Consider the following 17,451-nt stretch of genomic DNA (forward strand, 5'->3'; position numbering starts at 1 on the left):
TGCTAGTGACGTTGCTTTAATTTTTATTAATTTTTAGTTTGAAATTATTCAGGTAAGTAGAAAAATTGCACAATATTACAGAGAAATTCTGAGCACCCTTTACTAACATTTATATTTGCTTTATCCTTAAGCCTGTGTTTTTATTTCTTTATGTGTATCTTCTTTACCTGAAACATTTCCGAGTAAATTGCAGGCCTAGTGCCTCTTTGCCCCAATCGATATATATTTCCTAAAGAACCAAGAAAATGCTTTGACGTTCCCACAGTACCATTATCAATATCAGAATGTTCGTAGTAACGTTTGCTGTCGTCCAGTCTACAATCATAGTCACATCTCACCACTTGTCCACTAACGCCTTTTTATAGTAAAACACAAAGTTTTTCCGGCTCGGGATCCTATGTTACATTTACTTGTCATGTCTCTTTAGTTTCTCTCCATCTGGAACAGTTTCTTAGTCTTTTCATGCGCTATGATCTTTAAATTTTTTATGAGCACAGGCCATTTATTTCATAGAATGTTCCTCATTTTACGTTTGTCTTTTTTTCTTTTGATTATATGCAGGCGTTGCATTTTTGTTGGACTACTACCGAAATTCTATTATTCTGCTGTGAGCACCATATAGCAGACATGCAATGTCTGTTTATCCCATTATTGGTGATGCCGGCATGGCTAAGGTGGCGTCTCTTGCATTTCCCCACCACAGTGTTACTGTTTCTCCCCCTGTCGTTAATGAAGTTTTCCTACTGGAAGATACTTTGAAACTCTGGAAATATCCTATTCTTTCCTTCACTAGTTTTAGATACTTCCTAGTTTGTACTTAAGGAAGAATAAGACTAAAGATTACAGTGGCAGTGGAGGTAGGTCAAGACCACACAATGCCTGGAAGAGTGAGCTCTTCTAAGTTTATTACTATTGAAATTTGATACATTAAGAATGAGGTGAAGCAAAATCTAGTCACCTCATCACTGCATTTGATAAGCTCAGTTATTAAATTTGGAGAAATACATTTGAAGCAACAGATTAATAAGAGTGGCAAGAGGTCTAGACCCAAACAGACAATAGTGACAGTCTGATGATGACCAAGAAGATGAAACAAATTAAAATAGAAAATCTATAAAAAGTTGTCAGGCTGTGACCATCTACTATTGGCATATAGAACTATGCATACTCATTCTATATTTTGAGTGTGATTATATAACCATAATATGGCATTTGATGATTGCAATTGTTTGTACCTGTTTGAACAAAAGATTCATGGTGAGATAGGGACATGTCAGTACAAACTGATTTATAAGCTACTAATAGAACCTGCAGAGTAGCACTGACTTGATGAATATATCCAATCAATAATTTGCCTTCAAGGATCCAGAAATTCTAACTTGGTAGGGTTTAACTCTTTTTGGCTTGTGTGTGTGTGTGTGTGTGTGTGTGTTTTCTATTTCTCTCTTTATTTTTTTGGGGGGGAGGGGGTGCTAAGTATTGCATTTGCTGACTAAATCACAAGACTTATCTACTCAGATGTCAGTATTAATCTCGAATGCATAGTCACACTCTCCGGTGGATCCCTCATTCACATTTCTTGGAACTACTACACATATCCGTTGGGTAGGAAAATTAGGTATGAAGATAGGTTCTCAAAAATTGGGTGAGAATAGAGTCATAACAAGGGGATTGAGGTTTGTATTTTGAATGTTTGAGGCATTGTTTCTAAAACTATGTTCTATGGAATTTTCAATCCATAAAGATACTCTGGAAGAGAAGAGGTGTCTATTCAAATGAGTCCTGTGCAGTCTCCTCTCAGAGGGTCCTGAGGCGTATTCACAGATGAATGGGTCGGGGAGTCTTTCTGAAAAAGGGTTACAGAGATCTTGTTCCCCACCCGCATCCCCCACATAATACCCCTCAGAGTAGATGTTTATTAGCATCAGATTTTATAGGTAGCTTTTTCCTTCTGTGTTGGACAAGGTGAACTTGTTGGCTTAGCAGATGCCAATCTTTGAGTTTTTTTCTTTTTATAACGTTTCATTGTGGTCAGCCACCTTTACTTTCCACTGATCTTTCTTTCTTTCTTTCCTTTTTTTTTTTTTTTTTTTTTTTGTCTTTTGGTCTTTTTAGGGCTACACCCGCGGCATATGGAGGTTCCCAGGCTAAGGGTCTGATCAGAGCTGTTGCTGCCAGCCTACACCACAGCCACAGCAACACCAGATCCAAGCCGCATCTGTGACCTACATCACAGCTCACGGCCACGCCAGAACCTTAACCCACTGAGCAAGGCCAGGGATTCGGTTTTCCCCTGCACCACTACAGGAACTCCCCTTTCTTTTTCTTTTCTTTTTTAAAGATATTTAAAAACTTCTATTGAATTATATTTTGGCTTGGGAGGTATTTTGTCTCTTTGTGTATTTCTTAGATTGTAAGTGTTGAGCTGAACTTGCATAGGGAAACACTTCTGAGTTCTCAGGGAGGGGAACATGGTTATTTCAACAATGTCAGACTTTTACAAGGCTCCTGATCGTCATAATAATACAGATGTAAAGGAAATGTATCACATACCCTGTTGAATAATTTCTGACATCTATTAAAATGTATTTAGAAAATATGGAACAGATAATCCTATCTAAAAATAACAAACAAACAAACAAAAAACAGAAACAGATCATGGCCAAGAAGAGCAGACTTGGGGTTGTGGGGGGAAGGGGAGGGAGTGGGAGGGATGGGCATTTTGGGGGTGTGGGGGAGGCAAACTGTTATGCCTGGAATGGATGGGCAGTGGAATCTTACTGTACAGCACAGGGAAGTGTATGTGATTGGGTCACTTTGTTGTACAACAGAACTTGATGAAACGTTGTTAATCAACTATATTTTAACAATAGTGAAAAAAGAATAAACAATGTACTTAGAAATATTTCTTTAAAATTTTTTAAAATTATGTTTTACTTTAAAAGGACGTATATCTCTTACCCGGCATGCCAGGCTATTTTGTAACAATACCTGAACCTAAGAGGATATTTAAAAAAAATTATTTAGTTAGTAATTGTGCTTTCAGAATTTAGTTTTTTTTTAGTTATCTACTTATTTTGAAATACATGCAGCTCATTAATTAAAATTGTAAAAATGATGTGTTATGTTTCTGTTATGTAACTCTTAAATTGGATTAAAGTGGGTCCATTTTTAGATTCTCTTCAATATAGGTCTAATGAACTTTTTTTGCTACACATTTATAGGAAGGTCTTCTAAGGTGAAACGAAGCCTTATAATGAATTTGGATCTCTAGACTTTTATATAATAGATTTTTATAAAAGACAACATCACCTAATTATATAGCTGTTTATATTTACTATGCGCTTCGTATACTTTTTTCTGTGAAAAACAACAGGAAGGTCATATCACCAATCCTGCCTCTACCACATAATATAGATGTGACTCTGGATTTGCTGCTCATTCTTTCATTCAGTGTCTATTTATTTGTCTTGTATATCACGTACTTTCCGGGGCATTAGACATAGAAGAATAAAATTAAATCATTTACTGAGTTTTTGAAGTTGTTTTCTCACTTAACAGAGATATGCAGATAATATTGATATAAAGCCCTTGGCACATAGTAGGTTCAGCTCTTGTACAGTTAAGGTGGTAAGATCATTTCTCACATGAAATTTTTTTCTAGCAATAATAGAGGGGCTTTACATGTGTTCCCTTCTTATTATATTTATCGTGTAAAATCTTGTTTCTTTGAAAACCATAATTTGCTTTCAAAAACATATATTCTGAACTATCTAATAAGATCTTTATTTAGTGTCACATTTATTTTACGAAGGGTGGATGCTTATTTTAGTGATGATTTGTCATTAAAATTATGTCAAAATGTCTTAAAATGTTGTTGAAACTGTAAACAAATTCATAACACACACAGAGCTAATTATGGATGCCATCTGTTTATTTTTACAAAGCTTTTTTTTTTTTTAAAGACCATGGCATTGTCTGCTTATGATAAGCTTCAAGATTATTATAATGACTAAATCCTGTCCTTCAATTAGTGTAGTTGAAGATGGGAAGGCAATTCGTTTGTTCATTGACCTTTTCCCGTGTCAGAGTGTATGAAACATGACATGTCATGATAAAGAAACTATTGTGAAGTACATTTAGAACATGCTTAATTTTTATGAGAAGAGAAATTGGTATCAGAGCAGCAGATGTGGCCAAAGTTTTATTTAAATTATCAAAACTTATTCAAGGTTTTAGATGAAAGACAGATTCTCTCCTTTTTACCTGTGCCATAAGTGGCTGTATTTGGGCTCAGTGTACTTTGGGAACTTGTAAGCAATCGATCAGATTTATAATGATGTGTATGTCTGTTTGTTTCCCTTTATGTCTGTGCATGTTTTTGTACATGTGTCTCCCATGTGTTAGTGTGGAAGGCCAGGGATCCCCATGACAGCATCATCCGAAGTAGTTATCAGCAATTTGCTGAGAGAGCAGAGTGATTTCACTGGCTCAGTTTTGCTTTTGTGCATGCTAAGCACTCCCCACCTAAGTCTGGAGGGAAACAACCTGCAGGATCCATCTGCTCCTTTCTGCTACACTGCATTGATGTAAGAGTACGCTAATCTGGTTGCTTGTCAGGACAGGTTAGTGAAAGCATGCAAGTGGGTGAGACTCGGGCTCAGCCAGTGCTTTGGAAAATCATAAGCTGCCTCTCTGGATGCCATGCTAAGTGTAGCAGAATAGGTTGATTATCAGCCACATTGAGGACTGCAGTGAAATGTGTAATTTTTCACTTGAGAAGTGGTTTCAAAATTAGAAGCCTTGAGCATTGTTGGACCATGTCTAGTTAAAAATGGGGAAAAGTAGTACAGACTGTTTACAAATACCTTCTGGGTGTCGGTTTTTCCTTTCCAGTTTTTTATGATATTGTGTTGCTTCTTTAATTTTATTCTCTTGGATTGTTTTAAAGTCAGATATGATTAAATATTAACTACAATTAACCTCATTTCACCCAGAAGTTGTTGACATTGTTCTTGCCTCCTTCTGTGTATTTACCTTTTCCTACACCTACTGACGGGCAGGTCTTGGCCTTGCAGGTTGAGCATCCTGTCACAGAATGCATTACTGGCCTGGACCTAGTCCAAGAAATGATCCGTGTGGCCAAGGGTTACCCTCTCAGGCACAGACAAGCGGATATTCCCATTAACGGCTGGGCAGTCGAATGTCGGGTTTATGCGGAGGTAAAATGGATGATGTTGGGAGGAAGAATGGGTGGTGTGGCTACATAGAGCTGAGCAGCAAGATGAAGTTGGAGTCTTATAACTATGTCAAGATTTTGATTATGTAATCAGAATTGAACCAGAAAAAGAGGTTAGATCATTTGGACGTAGCTCAAAAGAGTTTTAAAGGATTGAGTTTAATTAATTTTCCTGTGGGTTTTTTTTTTTTTTTTTCTTTCTTTCTTTTCTGGATGGAGAAACAGCTACTAATCAGTTTAAGGGGCAACAAAGCATTAGTTAACTATTCTTGTGCTAGAATGGACTGTGGTTTTTGTTTTGTTTGCTTATTTTCAAACTGTATTTGAAATAAATAGGAACATTTATTTCTGTGTGTATAAGTATGTATGTTCTTTTTAAAGAGCTGCCCTGGGTACACATCAGTTGTTAATTCATTGTGTACTTAAGTTTTTTCTAACAGCTTTTTTTTCCGAATAATTCTATGTGAATATATGATTATGAGAAAGTAACAGCGAAAATTTTGAATTGCAAAGCTTTAATTTATAATTTAAATTATGGCTTTTCCTCGTAAACTCTCAGATTATTTTATAACTATATGAATCAGATAATAAAGCAGTCATCCTCTGAAAACTCTTTTTCAAATGATTAAAACAAAAAATATACCATTTTTTACTTTCAGACATCAAAAACTGTAAAATAAAAGACAAATTAGCAGTATCTGTTTAGAACTCTGGAGGTTGTTTTGAAATGTTTTCTAAGGGTCTTCAGAAATATATTTTGGTTTGGTTATTGTTCTTGCTTTTTATTCTATTTTAAGTGGAATTTTTTTCTTCCCTGTTATGACACTGAACTTATTTAATATCTATTCTGATAATTTAAGATGTTTGCAAATGGAGCATATATCTCAGCGCATACAAAGTTACTTTTCAGGTCCTTACTTGAAGAACCAAACCCCTCAAATTTTACCATATGTGAACTGTTTTGAGAGTATCTTTAGCGCACTACATTTGTTTTTCTGAACTTAGATATGTTTTGATGTAGCGCCTAGGTTATTTTATTTTTGCCCAAGGCATTCTAAGAAGATTTATAAAAAGTTGGAATTTTACCAATTTCAATAAAGTATGATCAAGGTCAAGCTAAATTCTGCTTACAGTTCTGTGTAATTTTTAAATACACTTCTAAGTTGTCTAGCGTGAGGATAAGACAATAGGATTCTGAAATCTGTGATTTGGTAAATGCTAACATTGAAAACAGTCCTATAAATGCTCCTTCATTGTATAAATATTTCACCTTACTTGTGCTGATTTATATTTCAAAGACTGTGCTTCCTGTCCTTTGAACTTTCAGGACCCCTACAAGTCCTTCGGTTTACCGTCTATTGGGAGATTGTCTCAGTACCAAGAACCAATACATCTACCTGGTGTAAGTCAGTAAGCTCTAATACCAAGGGAGGGGGTAAAATCTTGATTTATGTCATACTTTTTATGTTAAAGCATGTCAACACCAAAGAGTGTAAATTGAATGACAAGTGACATTGATGGGGAATCAGAGTTTTTTTTTGTTTTTCAATATTTTGTACTTTATGGTGGGCAAGAAAGGCAGAGTTCACTTAACAGGGGAAGTCTGGGGACATCTGCCTTCTACATAAATGCTAACTCATAATGTTCCCCATTCTTTTGAAAATCGTAGTGAAAGAAGATCATGGAATCTTAAGAATAGGAAATGACTTTTTTATGTTATGCGTTAATCTTTTCAATGAATCTAATCCAGCTTCTGTATAGGCAGAAATTCAAACACAAAATCAGCTCGTTAATTGAAAGGCATTAAGGAAAAACAAAGTGTGCCTCATTCTATTCTGTGTCAGAGACTTTAAGAAGTACATATTATGTATACCAGTAAAAGGACAGGGATCACTATCCACTCGCTTTATACGTCTTCTGTATTTAATAACTGTTCTTTAAATAGTTTTTGTTGCATAAAAAGAACAAGGACATACCCTTTCTCTTAATCAAGGTAGTAAGTGCATATATATATGACATTATGTTAGGCTAGTGGATGACAAGGCTGTACCATCTGTGAATATGATTATCTAGTTTGATTACTGGCATGAAGATGGTGAAAGATTACAGGAAGACTTCTAAATTTGGAGATGTTATTGGATATATGATTTATTTCACTTTTTAAATTGTTTTTGCCCATGTGCTTTCTAAAGGGACTCGACCCTTTCTAGGCTCAGAGACTCCATGCTGTGTTCAAAGCCTGAAGGCAGAAAAAAAAAATTGTAAAGATTTAACAGGCATTATGTGACGTTAAATAGCAGATGAGAAAACAAGTATCATAGGGACATAGCTAAACATTTTTTTAATCAAAGAAAAACGTATTAAATAAAAATTCATAATGATTACTCTGGTTGTTAGAAGTTTTCACCATGTTGTAATAGCTAACAGGATGTCAAACATTTTGCCCTTGCAAGTTTTTGCAATTTGCAATTTTCAGACGTGAGACCTGTTGAAAGTACAAGTGATAATGGACAAACTATACCCCCTACAGTCTTTGTCCCACCAAATCTTTCTTCAATTAATGCTGCAGCAGGAGTTTTGTGTAATAACATTTGCAGTTGCGAGGCATCCATAGAAAGAAAAAACAATTAAAATGCCTTAAATGTTCTGCTTACTGCTGTTATTTGCTTGTGTGAATATTGCATGTCAGCTAAATGGACCAAGGAATAGATAAAGTGACTGGGTGCGGGAGAGTGCATACTAAGCTTTGTCTATCATTATTGCTGGGAGCAATCAAATTGATGTCAGCAGGACAGTAGATGCGTTGACAGCTGTAATTATGTATCTCCATGGTGATCACTTTTGGCCTGTCATGGAGGCCCACGAGTCCCCTCCCTTGGAAGCATTTAATCAGATTGGGCTGTCACTTGTCAGGTAGACATGGCGGGCTGGGAGTTGGGCTGAGGGGAGAGGTGACTCGAGAATGAAGGGTGGGGGACAGCTGATAGTTTCACGGGGTCCACCGCTGGTACGGAAGAAAGACATTTAAATTATGCCCGAGGTTTCTGAGCAATGGTTTGAGACTCACACACAGGTGCTTGGGTGGTGGTGGGGGCGCGGTTTTCTTCCTGGCCTTCTTAAACTAGATCAGTTTTAACTCAGGAAATTCTTTGCAGCCCTTCCCTTTTTTGGCCACAGGAATACATACTTCAGAGTTAACTTATGGTTTGTACTTTTCTTCTGTAAGCCTCCTGTTTGCTTATGTGGCGATGGTGAAGATTTTCATTTTACCTTTGATCACTGTGCTGTGTAGTTTGTTATTGTTCTGCTCAGAAATTTGGTTACAATCCCTTTTGACTACTCCTAAAGCTTTTAGTGCAAAAGCTCGAATGTATTTTTTGGCATAGGCTTTGTTTTCATGGAGGAATGGACACAATTTCAATTTTAATTCATTGTTAAGACATTTTTTAAAAAACTGATTATTATTTGGGAAAAGCTACATAAACAGTAAGTTATATGTCAGCATTTTCATGCTTTGTTACAGTTTTAAAGTGGAAATGTTGATTTGCTTGTATAAAGGTATGTGTTGATTCGATATAATGCATCTCGGCTTTGTCATATGTATTTTTAAATTAAGATGGCATACCTTTTGTGATAATAATTTTAGTAAATAACAAAGACTTAGATATCTGAGAGTCCTAGGTAACTTAACTTTTATTCAAGGATGATGTTTTTCAAGGTAACTAAAATTTTAAGTTATGACCTGTAAGAGAAGGTAATAAATATTCTTTGTTGTTTGTTATTTTACCAGCGGGTTGCCCATCAGAGTTCCACTCCACACTAGCGTTGTGGCAGTCTGTGTTAGCAAGTGGGAGGACAGGCTTAAAGTCGAAAGTTTTGGAACTTGTCTCATTATCAATTTTAAACACAGCTTTAGCAAGCACGCTATGGTTTTTAAATATGTGATAGTAAAGTTAATTCTTTAACTTTTTGCTACTAAAATTAAGAAAATGCAAGTTCAGAGATGTCTTTTCTATTCTGTAACTGGATTACCATTTGCCATTTTGGGGCTGTTTAAACGCGGTGAGGAGATAGATTATGATACTGCTTTCACAGCTGCCCCAGTAATTCTTGTCTAATTTTTATAAACGCCGTGAATGTCATAGAACTTCACTTTATGTCCTGAAGCATGTTCTCAGAAAACAGAAAGCCAAGTATATGTTTTAAGTGGGCTGAATGACTTTCATTTAAAATGAAGATTTTCACGTGTGAATGTAAACGCACATGTATATATCCATATTTTTGCGTGAGTCTTTTGCAGACACAGAGATAAAAGCACTCTGGGTATGTGATAATGTTAACTTCTAAAAATCTTAGGCAGAGACCAACAGTGGTCTGATTTCTTCTTCAAGAGATTGAAGCTATGGTTTATCTTTTTATGTCACCGAGTAATGAAGCCATCATCGAACCCTCATGCGGATATCCTAGACAAGAGGTTCTACATGTGGTCCCTTGATAATTGCCGAAATTAAAATATTAAAGGCCTAACAGCCGCTGTGTTGACCTTTTTCTGCCTTGCTGCAGACAGATGAGCTGCTGCTTATGAGGAAGGCTTTGTCCCACAGGTGGAGCCTACGTGAGCTTCCGCTCTTGTCTTCCCACCCCTTTACTGTGTTGGGTGTCCAGGCCCTGCTGTTCTAGCTGCTTCCATTCACGTCCTCTGTCCTCAGGCCCCCTGGGACCTGCTTGACTGTCTTAACTATTTTGATTAGCTTTTAAATACTTCAGATTCCAAAACTTAAGCACAATAATTTAATAAATATTTCGTCTTCAGCAACTGCTCGTTTTAAAGTTTTACATGGCTAACCTTTGTGCCTTACTGCCGGTATCAAACAGGGAGATGAAAACAAGAATCAGCGATGTACTAACTAACTTGTTGGCTGGTTAACAGCAATCAGGTTCTTCAAAAGAATATTTTGAACTTGTGCTGTTTTTTTTCCCCCCATGAAAATCACAGAATCAGAACTCTAATTGGGGCTGTGTCCTTACAAAGCAAAGCCAGGAGAAAAGCTGTGTAAACATGAAAGTCTCAGGGGACTAACAGTAACAAGGAAAAAAAAAAATCGTTTTACAGTTGAGAGGATGAGGCAAAAAAGGAAAGTGTTACAGACATGAAAGCCCCAGGACCAGCGTTCCTATGGAGCTGATGAGCAGAGCCTGACGGGGGTGGGCTCTGGAACTCTCGGAGGAGTGCAGTGGGGAGTGTGATCAGAAGGGCCGTGGTTCGTGCTCTGCTCCAGCTGGAGACACCATCGAATAGCTGCAAGCACATCCCAGGATAGTGATCGGTATACATGGTTTTTTTTTTTTTTTTTTTTTCCCCTCTTTTTTAGTTTTTCCCTTTAGTGGGAGAACAAAAAATATACATTGTGTATATATCCTGTTGAATAACAGATCAAGATAATTTGGTCTCTCTGTATTTTTAGATTGTTTACCTACTTCCTGGAAGCTGCAGTGTTATTTGAAATTGAAATTATCCATCGGCGTCATGGAAGTTTGTTGTGAGAAAAATAGCTGCACAATATGAAGTTAGTTTCACTTTCTTTTTCTTTCTTCCAGGTCCGGGTTGACAGCGGCATCCAGCCAGGAAGTGATATTAGCATTTATTATGATCCAATGATTTCAAAAGTTAGTTTGATTTCTTAATGGTTTTTTCTAGTTTTCTTCTAAAAAGACAGTGGTCATATTTAATTAAAAAGTCTGAATCACTTGTGATGGAACATGATGGAACATAACATGAGAAAAAGAGTGTATATATGTGTATAACTGGGTTGGTCACTTTGCTGTGGCAGAAATTGACAGAACATGGTAAATCAACTATAATAAAAAAATTTTAATAAAATAAAAATACAAAAGAAAAAAGTCTAAAAGGGGGCCTATATCTGAATCATGTGCCATAATTAAACAAATAATTGTGGCCAACTGCTGGAAAAATGAAAGCCAGAGTTCTCCCTGTCGTGGCGCAGCGGGAACGAATCTGACTAGTAACCATGAGGTTATAGGTTCAATCCTGGCCTCGCTCAGTGGGTTAAGGATCCGGCATTGTCGTGAGCTGTGGTGTAGGTCACGGATTCGGCTCAGATCCTGCATTGCTATGGCTGTGCCGTAGGCCAGCAACTATAGCTCCGATTAGGCCCTTAGCCTGGGAACTCCATACACCACAAGTACGGCCCTAAAAAGCAAAAGAAAGAAAGAAAGAAAGCAAAAAAAAAAAAAAAAAAAAAAAAAAAAAGCCAACCAGCTTTTCTTTGTCTTAAGAGAAATTTCAACCCCATGTTGCTTGGCCACACCTCTTCCTCCCCCATCAAATCAAACCATCACCTCAGAACACCCGCACCCCATAACAAAGTTACCTAACCATTGGCACCAGCTCAGCCCACTGCGGTGAGAAGGAATCACATTGTTTTTGGCCATTCGTGAACATTGCCTGAGATGAAAGTATGAATGGCGGAGGATGTCAAGGGGTTGAGGTGACGGGCTGTGATTTTAGAGTACTTTTCACTTTTTCTCTTCGATTTTTACAAATCACTAATTACTTAGGTAGACTTAACTTAATGAAATTTTATGTAATAAAATAAGACTATTAGATGTCTTTTTGAATTTTTACTTTCCAGAATAAATTAACCCCTCTACTTAAAATTTTAGATCTTTCATAATTTTAGAACCTTATGATCTCATAAAATGTAAAATTCTACCCATGGTAGTTGTAACTGGATTTCATTTAGAATATCCTATTTTCTCTGAAGTGATAGACCTGTATTAAAGGATTACTTCTTTACTAAAAACCCTATTTCTTAGGATGGTTTTTCTTCCCAAATGTACCTTTTTATGTAGTTGCAGTAAACCAATTTTTTTTTCCACGTAAGTTTTGACACTAATATTGTAAATGTAAACTTTAGGTACTTTGTTTATTAGAAAACACTAGTTAAAAATTAAAAATACATTAAAATATTATAGATATATGGTTCTAATTTTAGATGAATACAAGTTCTGTTCAGAAAAAGAGCCTGCAAATCAATCTGGCTTGATATTGAAGAGCTAATAAAATGTAGCGAAAAACTGCCAACTGCAGATTGACTAACGTAACAACCAGAAAAATATTTTATAAATAGTTCTTATTTTATTGCTAATTTGTATAAGATCAAACACATGTAAATAGGCACAAAATCATACAGAAGAGTAAGACCTTTTTTTTTCTGATACACGAACCCCTTGCTACTGGGCTGTTATATGTAAAAGTGAGCTATTTAAGGTGTCCAACTTGGAAATCACGGAAGAATTGGGAGAGAAAAAACAAATCCTGTCTAATCTTCCACTGTCCCAGATGATTACATCCCACCCCAAATGTTCATATTTTGGTATCTTTTAAATTTTTTTATGCTTGTTTTTGTTACATTTTTGTTTATCTCAAATCACTCTTTTCTGTGATAGTGAAATCTAGGGGAAGAGTCTTAAATAGCTTGACTATTTATTTATTTTTAATTTTTTTTTTGCTTTTTAGGGCTGCACCTGAGGCATATGGAAGTTCCCAGGCTAGGGGTCTAATTGGAGCTACAGCTGCTGGCCTGCGCCACAGCCTCGGCAACTTCAGAGCCGAGCCCCATCTGTGACCTACACCACCGCTCACGGCAACGCCGGATCTTTAACCCACTGATAAAGGGGGGAACTCCTTAAATAGCTTGATTCTAATGTTTGTTAAAAAAAATCTTAATTGACATACTTTCCAATAAAAACTGAACCACTGGGAAATTCCAAATGATATTCTGGAAATCTGTTATGAAATATTTTAAATTTTTACTAGGATGAAGTGTTTGGCTTACAGAGAAATTATATATATGTATAAATTTTGTTTGCTTGCTTTTAGCTGATCACATATGGTTCTAATAGAATGGAAGCACTGAAGAGAATGGAAAATGCCCTGGATAATTATGTCATTCGAGGTAAAAAACAAGGATTTGAGGTCTTGTTCTTATGCATGGAGTCCAGTTCTTAGAAACAGCTTGAAGATCTATTAATTAGAGAATTCAATAGACTATTTGCTTACTATGTATATTAATTAGAGAATTCAATATAATATTTGCTTACTTAAATAGTAGAAATCAGAAAAGCTTGACCTAAATTGGCATACTGATTAAGAATAGGTATTTCATTTTCTATAGCTATACTTTACATATCATATGTAAATAAATCCTGTATTTTACATATACATCTGAAATTAAGCTATTTAATTAAATTTATGATTTATGACTTTTTCTAGATGAGCATTGATTATTTTATAGGCATGTGTTTTGTATGTAAAATGGTTCTTCATTCTGTAGTCCTTTATTGGCTTGTGCATTTTCACAGCAAATTTGCTGTGGTATTTTTTGTTTGTTTGTTTGTATTGTTTTGAAGTATGAAACTTGAAAATATGTGGAGATTTAAAACATAATGACTGGAGTTCCCATCGTGGCTCAGTGGTTAACGAATCCTAGTAGGAACCATGAGGTTGCAGGTTCGATCCCTGGCCTTGTTCAGTGGGTTAAGGATCTGGGGTTGCCGTGAGCTATGGTGTAGGTTGCAGACGTGGCTTGGATCCAGAGTTGCTGTGTCTGTGGTGTAGTCTGGTGGCTACAGCTCCGATTAGACCCCTAGCCTTGGAACCTCCATATGCCTGGGGAGCAGCCCTAGAAAAGGCAAAAAGACAAAAAAACCCAAAAAAACCTATAGTGACCTACCTTTGATTACTTTGAGAGTAGAGGGAATAGCTCTTTGCTCCTCTGAATTAGAGCAAATTGTAAAATATTTTCTAGGAAATTCAGTTCTCTCACCTTATGTACATATAGGATAGTTGCAATGTGTAGCGAAGTATATTCCTACAACCCTTTAGGATGTGCAGTGATAACTGTGTTAAGAACGCCATTAAATTTAAATAATTAAAGCAGAGTTATAGTTATTCCTCTTAAGGAATAAATTACAGTATAAATTTTGTTAGTAACTTTTCATGAAAAGATCATTTTACTTTAGCCCAACATAAATGATTGTCAACTTCAGGACAATGGACTTTAATATCAAATTTAAAGTGTGAAATACAGATTCACTTTGAATGATGAATGAACAGTGTAGGTCTAAGAACATTCTGTAAGAAAGACTGTCTGTATAGTTTGGCTCTTTTCTGGGGAATCATGAAATGTCACAGTGAGGCTGGGAGGCTAGATTTTGGAGGCCAGCAGGGTGGAAGGGTGATGGAGCATAACTCCACAGCCCGCCGCAAGGCCATGTGGAGCTTTTAGGCCATCTCGAAAGGCCTCCCTTTGAGTGGACCCAGCCCGTAGGTCATAGGCCTTGACAAGCGGCTGCAACTTTATGTGAATTAGAAAAAGTGCTCTCCTCTCTAGGTGAATCCAACCCTGAGACAGTGAGCCCAGCTTAGCAGTGGAGCATGTAAAACCCTTACCTTACCCCTTTGACCAAGTCCTTTGCGCAGTGAACAGTTTGTAAAACTGTACAGTAGCAGCCCAGGACGATTTAGTTTTCGCATACGTACCTTGCCCTGCTGATTTTCATCGGTTGGCAGACAAGTCATGCAATCTTTGTCCTTCCTCCTGTTTTCTCTTCTAGCTTTTCTCTTGTTAGATCAGGAGAACTGCCTTCCCTCCCTTCCCTTTTTTCTGTCACCCTCTTTCTTCCCCTCTTCAGTAAGTGACAGTGATTATATCTAAGCTCATAGGCTAGTGATTCACCTCCATCCATGAAAGGAAAGCACTCAAGTAAACCTAGATATAATTTTAAAAAATTAGTACCAGTAATATCCAGAGCCTCTAAAAATCTGAAAAATTCCATTCACATTCTTTCTAGCTATGTCTTTAAAAATTTTTTTAAATTATTATTATTATCATTTTTTTTTAGGGCCGCACCTCTGGCATATCGAGGTTCCCAGGCTAGGGGTTCTGAGGAAGGACCACTGAGCAAGCCCAGGGATCAAACCTGTGTCCTTATGGTTACTAGTCAGATTCGTTACCGCCTAGCCACAATGGGAATTCCTCTACTGTTTCTTTAGTTCCATTTTAGCCTAGTTGCAGAATATTGACTGGTTTTATAACTCTGCTGTGTTCTGCCATAAGTAGCAGATGCACATTTTTTTCTGTGTATTAGTTAAGTAGGCCCTGAGAGGTCTGTTGTCTTACAGAAATAATACTGCCGCAGGATCACTCTAGTACATGTTGGGAACACACACCTAATTTGGGTGTGTTTGTCTGTGTGTGTTTGACTATGCCTAGACATAGACATAAACAAGGTACTTTGATAGAGTATTCCCAGAGGCCTTTACAATATTTGGAAGAGTTTTCTATAATCCTCCTAACCCCCTCTGCCCCCTGACTCAGCAGTGAATTTCTAATCATGGTTGCTGAATGATTAGACGGTGGTTAATTTAGGTTTCATCCTAGTGAGTGTGAGTGGTAAATTCATGAGTTTGAGATCATCAGTCTGAGTAATAATATTTTGTCATATCACATCTCTGTTAAACTTCGACATAATGTGACACAGTGGCATGACATGTGGACAGGTTGTCAAAATGTTAAATTAGTATTGGCCCCACCTAAAAGTTATTCTTCTACTGTGTCTAGCTTCTGAAAGGACTATTCTTTTATATTTACAGAATACCCTTTCCTGGTCTCTCTTTAAATGAACATGTTTTCCACTAATTTACTTGCTGTACCTTATGTATAGATCCAGGGGTTACTGTATTTTTAAATTAAATGACTTAATTACAAAGCAGGCTTGCTACTATTCTCCCAACTTTAAATGTATCACATGCAAAGCCAAGTGTATTTTACTGTGCAGATAGATTCTTCCCAGGCTTAGTCTGAAATTTCTTCCTTTGATTCACTGTGATGAATAGAAAGAAATCAGACAGGCCTAGATTTCACATCCTTTTCTGATACCATTTAGTAACTGATTTTTGTCAAATTACTTTGGATCTCTGAATCTCACACTTCACTATTTAAGAAATAGAGTGAGTCTCCACCTTTTAAATTAGTGGGAGGATAACTCGGGTTTAGGTATGCAGAAGGGCTCAGCGCAGATCTGGCTTGTGAAGTTCAGGAACTTTAGTTCCCATCCTCATTTCTCCCTCCCTCATTGCAATTGTAAAACCACAGGTTTAAAAACTGGAGTTTCTGCTGTGGTGCAGTGGTTTAATGATCCTGCTTGTCTCTGTGGCATTGCTGGATCAATCCCCAGCCTGGCACATTGGGTTAAGGACCTGGTGTTACTGTAGCTGTGGTCCAGAAACTCCCATATGTCGCAGATGTGACCAAAAAAGGGGGTAAAATATGTCATGCATCATTATCAAATCAATTGGTGAAATTTATTAAATGTTAAGGAATATTGAAAGCCTGCTTTAGGTCATTCCTGGAACTGTGTGCTGAGTTATATGCTTTCATTGCACCCTGTTCTACTTCTTCAAAGCGTTTACCGTAACTGTACTTAAAGTATTAATTGTGTAATTAACTGCTAAATGTTGGCGTATCCCTTAAGAATATTAGGTACACGAGGGCAGTGATGGTGTTTATCTTCTTGTGTTATTGCCAGTGCTTAGTAGGGCCTGACACACGGTGGGCGATTAATATTTGTTGAATGAGTGGTTGATACTATATTTCAAAGAGTTTCTAGCATACTTGGTGTGGAAAATACATAAGTGTAATATAAATTCACAGGTGCCCTAATAGTGGAGTGAATGAGTGTAATGGGAATTCAGGGGTGGAGAAGGCATCTTTCTTTCTATAGCCTCTTCCTTTTGCTCCTTTGACAGTAAAATGAGGGCAGCTTTAGGACTTAAAGGTGACTCTGTTGAGAGTATTTCACTTTGCGAAATGGCTTCCTTAAAACAACTCCCAAGAGTAGCAGCACTTTAAACAATTTTTTATGCAGCAGCCTCCCCTCCCCAACAGTGGCGCCTTGCTTCTCCTGCGGGCCCAGACCTTGTCCCCGCTTCCCTGGGCTGTGGTGTTCTGCTTCCCAGCCTGTGGAGCACCGCTCCCTAGCCCCTCAGGCTGTCTCCACACAGCCAACCCTAGTCCTCTCCGCAGAACTGACCTCCAGAGCCGGAGTCTCACCGCCCACCCCCACCCGAGCATCTCAGGCTGTGGTGTCCGGGGCGGTGGTGCAGCCACGTTGGTGGAACTAGAGAC

General features: G+C 37.4%; 1 protein-coding gene across 6 annotated transcripts in view; it reads left to right on the forward strand.

The window, feature by feature from the left end:
* PCCA (propionyl-CoA carboxylase subunit alpha) overlaps positions 1 to 17,451 on the forward strand; it is a 365,469-nt gene that overhangs the window by 171,904 nt on the left and 176,114 nt on the right. For all 6 annotated transcript variants that reach the window (XR_014818834.1, XR_014818833.1, NM_001444590.1 and 3 more), the window contains 4 exon segments: positions 5,079 to 5,222; positions 6,567 to 6,641; positions 10,838 to 10,906; positions 13,143 to 13,218. Coding sequence is in view for 4 of the 6 variants with exons in the window: in NM_001444590.1 (NP_001431519.1) it covers positions 5,079 to 5,222; positions 6,567 to 6,641; positions 10,838 to 10,906; positions 13,143 to 13,218 (364 nt within the window). In the remaining 2 variants the exon portion in view is untranslated.

Source organism: Sus scrofa, chromosome 11 (genome assembly GCF_054392235.1).
Source record: "Sus scrofa isolate SSC_HxYL_T2T_F1_AM1 chromosome 11, Sscrofa_HxYL_maternal_Yorkshire_Landrace_v2.0, whole genome shotgun sequence".
Taxonomy (NCBI): domain Eukaryota; kingdom Metazoa; phylum Chordata; class Mammalia; order Artiodactyla; family Suidae; genus Sus; species Sus scrofa.